At 46.4% G+C, this 6,608-nt stretch overlaps 1 protein-coding gene across 1 annotated transcript in view; it reads right to left on the bottom strand.

Moving 5' to 3' along the window:
• KCNK13 (potassium two pore domain channel subfamily K member 13) overlaps positions 1 to 6,570 on the bottom strand; it is an 88,576-nt gene extending 82,006 nt beyond the window's left edge. Inside the window, exon 1 of the mRNA XM_011357133.2 lies at positions 6,231 to 6,570. Coding sequence (XP_011355435.1) covers positions 6,231 to 6,570 — 340 coding nt within the window. The remainder of the gene's footprint in view (positions 1 to 6,230) is intronic.
• Positions 6,571 to 6,608: the final 38 nt, after the last annotated feature.

The raw sequence follows: 6,608 nt of genomic DNA, 5'->3' as shown, positions 1-6,608 counted from the left end.
GGTTCAAAGTGTGAGCTTTGAAAGGAGGCTCCATACTACTGCCAGCGGGGTAACCGGACATCGCATGCAAGCTCTCTGAGGCTCAGGATCTGTAACATGAGAATATTAATAGTCCCTACCCTCATGGGGTTGTTATAAGAATTAAACATATGGATAGATGTGTACCGGGTTTAACCCATGGGGAGCACTCAATAAACTTCATACATTATATATATAATTTGTGTGTATATATATGAGTTAAAAAATCACATATAACCCCCAAATCTAAAATTTGAGGTTACTTAAATAAACTATTCCATATTAATAGGAACACATGAAATTCTTGAAAAAGTGTATAGGAAATAATGTAAAAGGAAAGAAAAAAGCAGAACAGTATGTACGACGAATTACAACACCCATGTGAAGACATGAGGATAAGAGTTAAGAGAATGTAACTGTCCTTAGCTCCTTTTAGAAATTAGTGGGTACACAATGACACAGCACGTACGTTTGGTTCACCTTCGGTGGTGACCCAGCATCCTGCACAGATGGGTACTAAGTGAACTGAAAAAAAAATCAAGGTGCAGCTACTGATTGAGAAGAGTTAAGAGTTTCTTGTCCTTCTCACTCCCAAAGGGCGAGAAGCCTGGAGCTCACAGATGATCGAAGCCCTAACTCGGGGACTCGAACTCCAGTTCTGCTATCATCAGACCTGTCTGGCCAGGACAATGTTGTTTTGCAATTAGAATCGGAATGCCTGTGGTGGGGCTGCCCTCTCTGGGCACAGGCCCCACTGTCCCCTGATATCCCACTCCTCCAGTTACACTCCTATTCATCGACCTCTGACCCCTGGGCTCACTGGCCATAGGTTTTCCTCTCCAAGGAGGGGTGACGGTAGAAGCGATGCTGGGGGTTGATCTGAGAATGGGAACAATAAAATCTGAACACTTACTGAGGCTTCTAAAGATGGCTCTCCGGCCAAAGGAAGGTGTGGCATTTCGGAAAAGTGTAATCACGCCTGACAATTCAGACAGACTGAACTGAAGGAGGCAGAAGGCCGGAGGGAGATGGGGGAGCCGTGTAACAATGGTGAGGCCTCCTGACCAGGTAGGTGTGTCTCAGCAGGACCATGTGCCTCTAGGTCCAAACGCAATGACATCCCCCTCTACGGGTTGAGAGTGTCCCCATGTATAAAGTCACCAATATACTGATGATCATAACCTCCCTCCCTCCTAAGGGAAAAGACTGCAGTTCGCTGGGTCACCTCCCAGAGCTATGTCCTTTACTATGGACAAAGCAGGCACAGGCTGCATGAGAGAAAGCTTAAAGAAGGTGGAGAGGTTAAGTCAATCGTGATAACGGAGGACAGAGAGAGGGGGTTGAGGGATGAGGAGAGGCAGGAGGACAGAGAGGGCTGAGAGGATTTGGAGAAGCGTTTAGGAATAAAAGTCTCCAGAACGCCTTTGAGATGAGAGAGACGAGGAGAGGAGGAGAGAGGTGACTTTCCTTTGTGTTACACATAGGAGGGATATAGTTCCCTAGGCCCTTGAAGTTGGGTGTGGCCATGTGACTTGATCTGTCCAATGAAATGTGTGTGGAGGTGACTTGTATCATTTCCAGTTGGTGGCCACTTAATTGCTGATACTCCACTCTTCAGCACCTCCTTCGCCTTCCTGGGCAGTCCTGAAAGCACCAGCTGACAACGGGGAGCCATGAAATTAAAGAAGCCTGGAATTCTGGGCCCACACAAGAGACAACTGCCCTGGGGAGTCACGGTGCCCAAGTGGGCTTTGCGTGTTAAGCTACTGAGATTTGGGGGTAACCCAAAGCCTAAGCCTAGCCTGACCATATTAGATGCAAATGACCTCAAATCCTTTTTGGAAAGAAGCTGAGTTATACATAGGCAAACATAGAAACAAACTCCTAACAAAAGCATATTTGAGAGAAAAGATATTTATAGAAAATCATATACAGGATAAGCTGTCAATCTACTTGTCTGAGTACTTCAAAATTATTCTCGCTTCAAGTCTGATCACCAGCCTCTTTCAGAATCAACATCCCTGAGCTGTGCTTTAATAGTCTGCTCTGATTTTTAAAATTGCGGTAAAACATACATAATATTTATCATTTTGAGCATTCATACGTGTACAACTAAATGGCATTAAACGCATTCACACTGTTATATAATCATCACCATTATGTATACCCAACAGTTTCTTATCGTCCCCAACAAAAATGCATACCCATTAAACAATCCATCTCTTCTTCCCCCAGCCCCTGGTAATCTCTATTCTACTTCCATCCTTACAGAATCTGCCTGTTCTAGGTTTCTCATATAAGTGGAATTATATAATATTTGTCCTTCTGTGTCTGGCTTATTCCACTAAGTGTCAAGTTTTCAAAGTCCATCCATCTTATAGCATACATCAAAAAGTGATTCCTTTTTATGGCAGAATAGTATTCCATTGTATGTAAGTACCACATTTTGTTTATTCATTCATCATTTGATGGACACTTGGTTTGATTCCATCTTCTGGGAACTGTGAATAACGCTGCAATGAACGTGGGTGTACAAATACCCATTTGCGTCTCTGCTTTCAATTCCTTTGAAGCTATTCCCTAGGAGTGGACTTGCTGGATCAGATTCTAATGTTTAACTGTTTGAGAAACTGCCAATCTGTTTTCCACTCTGCTCTTTTAAATCAAGTCTTGGCTGGGCAACAGTTGCGTGAAATCTTCAATTGCATTTTCCAGGAAAATGTTCTTTGTGAACAACTCACACTGTTCTATGCAATGTTTCTCATATAAAATCCCAAGGCAGAAACAGTTCTGAGGATTAGGCACTGGGGTTTGTTTCCTTTTCTCTGATAATAAGAATTCCAGGGTGGGTTATGGCTCTGCTATGGAGTTCGCAACCCAATTTGGAACTTGAAGTTATTGTCGATGCCTGATCCACACCCCTGAAAATCCCCTTTTCAAATGGTCAGTGCCTATATCTTTGTCAGTGGGCTACCCTTGGGCTGTCTATGAAAAATCAGGCCAGAAGCACTTGTGAATTATAACCTTGTGCTTCCCCCACCCACCAAGCAACTTTTAACCAATTAGTGACAGGTGTGGGTGTATAAATACCTTAGCTGTCTTGCCTGAAATAATTCTGGGTCATGAGCTTTGCGTTGTTTTCAAGTTTCCACTTGGGATTTAGGTACAAGCGTACCTCATTTTACTGTGCTTTGCTTTATCGTGTTTTACAGGTCTTGTGTTTTTTTTACAAATGGAAGGGAAGACCCTCTATCAGCAAAACAATTATGACTCTCTTTATTGCGATACTATTCGCTATGTCACGGTGGCCTGGAACCAAACCCGCAATATCTGAGGTTTGCCTGCCCCAGCTGCCCACCATGGTTCCTGCCTAATTCCACACCTATGTTCACTTACTTCCCTTCCTCCTTCACCTGTACTTGCCCAGGTCGCCTTCTGAGGAAACCTAAACTAAGATGAAGCTCTTCTCTTACAACTTCCTACATTCTTTTGCTTCCTATATTTCTGTTCTTTTCCCTGGTCTGGCAGTTTTAGTTATATTTTATGATTATTTTACTGTGTGCTTTCTTGTTGTCTGTTATCTCAGAGTCTTTGCAGAATAAAGCACAGTGGAACTAATTTCTAGAAGAAAAACACCATCATATAATGTTATGATTAAAATACAAGATATAAATGGTTCTTGTATTTTATGATTCCAATTTTAAAAAATACATACATATGTATGGGTATGCATAGGGAAAAAAAGAACAGGAAGAAATGCACCAAAATGTTAACAATGGTTAACTTGGAGTGATGTCATTACAGATGGTTTAACTTTTTTCTTTATACTTTATTTTACAAAGAACATGAGGCTTTAGTTTCCTCATCTATAAAATAGGAATAATCACACCACCTCATGAAGATGCGTCACTTGAAACTGTGTGAATGTAATACAATTAGCTGCATCACATATTTACATAATAATCACAGTATATGCCTAATATGTATCCTAATAAAGGGTAGCAAGTGCTGTTATTACATCAGCAATTAATAAAATAATTTAAAACGTTAGAAATGAGAAAGTAAAAATGAGCCCCTACTTATATAGTGCTTTGTACTGTAGGGGAGGGAATGGGCAGGAGACAGGACTAATCTCGACTGAACAGCTACAGTATGCCAGATACCAAGGTGAACGCCGTAGACATCTCAGATGAGAAGGACGGGGCTGAGAGCAGTTAAGACACTTGCCCAAGTTACAGAGGCAGGACCAACAGCTCTAACTTCAGACCCTTGGTCCAGGTTTCCTTCTATTCCACCAGATTAGATTATTATATCCGTGCCTCTTACATGCCCACCCATCCATGACATTCTTGATTCCTACAGCATCTATGTTCATCAGTGTCTAAACACACTCTGTTCCCTCCTATCCCTGTGTCCATGGGGTGTATTCGTGGTGGTGGTGATGGGGGAGAATTTACCCCCTGATCACCCATCAAAACCACCCCACATCACATAAATTTCGACCTAAATCAAAACTCTATTTGCTATGCAAACATAGTAGATTCCAGGTGAGTTCCCTGTTTGTTCATCCCTTGTCCTCCTTACATAGAAATTCCGGAACTATCTTCTGAGGCGACACAATCAAGAACTTAGGGAATTCTGCTAAGAGAGTCAGGCAGGGAACGGGGGGTGGGGAAGAGAACTGTGGAGGGGATCACTTCTCTGTCCACCTCAGGGCCCCGTGTTCTGGTCATCATGGAGGATGCCATGCCAGCTTTTCCTGCCAGGTACCCAGGTACTGTGGTGTTGTAATGGCCTGCTGATGGGCAGGGCCACTGGGATGGGATGGGGTGGAGGTTGTGAGTAGGGCAGTTGAGGACAAAGCACTTCGGATATAGCCCGTGTGTCCCTAATCAAGCCAGTCCTCTCCGCCTTGCCTCCTACTCACCAACTGAAGCCCTGGGCTTGGGAAATCCTTCTTGACAAATCAGGTCTGAGGCTGATCTGTTGTACTTCGTGCTCTTTCTTTTGGCAGAATGTCTACCCAAGACAACCATGTGTGGGAGCTTCGGGGAAGTGCGCCTTGTCACCTAGCCTTGCTGACAAGCTCTCTTGCAAGCACAGGAGCCACAGTCGCAGAGAACTTGCCCTCTGAGCTGTCTGGTGTTGTGTGCCCTGTTACTGCGCCCAGAGCCTGGCAGCTAGGAGCCACTCCCTGTCAGCACAGCCTTTCAAAGCCCCCTCCTCTTCAGCATTTCCACATCTTCCCCAACCCCCTCAACCCTCGATTATGTTTCAAGGGTGAACGATCTTCAGGGGTGTGTGGTGCAAAGACTTTGAACGTTTTCCTTCTGCTGGGAATAAAGGCATAACTGGGAATAACTGACTGTAGCCATGCCATGCTCTTGCTCAAAAACTCTCAGTGGCTCCCAACTGCTTCTAGGTAAGTTCTAGCTCCTTAGTCTGACCGTAAATGACCCCTCCATTCCCTTTGTTTGGAGACCTTCTGAGCCTTCCTTGCACTACTCTCTAGGTCCATGGGGCAATTCTCTCCTCCCCCAGAATGCAAACCCCTTTCAGTCCCCAAACCCCAAACCATGCCTAACACTAACTGGTTTAGCCCCGAGGTCACTTCTCCCCTGATTCTCCCTGGTAGGAAAGTTTCCATCCTCATTAGCTTTTATGCCTCCTAATGTCCAACCTGGTATTCAATCGGCTTCTCTCTCTGTAAGTTTGAAGTCAAGGAAAGGCTCCTTCAAAATCTGTTTCCCGCTCTGACCAGTGCCTGGCACGCTACTGACTCAGTAAACGTGTATAGGTTCCTCTCCCAGGAACTTTGTAAGCTTTTTCCCCTAAAGTCCCAGGAACTCAAGCAATGTCTCCTTAACGAGACTGAACATCGAACGGAGCATCTCTTACTTAAGGATCATTCAAGTCCGCGGGGGACTTTGTTAACTTCAGATTCAGACTCAGGAGATGAGGGGGTGGGGGGGCTGGACTTTGCATTTGTAAAAGCTCCCAAGTGATACTAATGCAGCTGGTCCGCGGACCACATTTGGAGAAGTGGGAGGCAGTATCACCTGTTGGTTAGCAACAGCTCACAACTGTGCGGCTGGCTGAGCGCGGAGGTTAGGAACCCAAGGTGGAGAAGCGCGGTATCGGCCTTGGAGCGCCCAGCCAGGGAAATGCCAGCGCGTTCTGCAGCCCCCTCCGCCCCGGTGGGGCTCACTTACCTATGGTGGACACGACCGTTCCCACGAAGTAGAAGGCGCCGGTGAAGTCCCAGCGCTGGCGAGCGTTGTCCACGCGGATGCCGGCCTCGGTGGCCTCCTCGTAGTGGCGGAGAAAGTCGCGCAGCTCGTCGCGGCTCAGGTTGTGGCGGCGGCTGAAGGTGGCCAGGCGCTCCTCCCAGCGCTGCTTGGCCTGGAGCTCGTGCGCCAGCTCCAGCGCGGAGAAGACGGCGGCGCCGCCCAGCAGGTAGAGCACGATGAGCGCGGCCAGCAGCAGGAAACGCGCGTTGTCCTCGTTCAGGTGGCCCGAGCCGCAGCTGCAGCCGCAACCCCGGCCAGCCATGGCCAGGCCCCCGGGGGCAGCCACTCGCCGGACGGCCG

The sequence above is a fragment of the Pteropus vampyrus genome, unplaced genomic scaffold, assembly GCF_000151845.1.
Source record: "Pteropus vampyrus isolate Shadow unplaced genomic scaffold, Pvam_2.0 Scaffold32, whole genome shotgun sequence".
In the NCBI taxonomy this organism is placed as follows: Eukaryota; Metazoa; Chordata; class Mammalia; order Chiroptera; family Pteropodidae; genus Pteropus; species Pteropus vampyrus.
The sequence above is the reverse complement of the archived record's forward strand: the minus strand, read 5'-3'. Positions and strand labels throughout refer to the sequence as shown.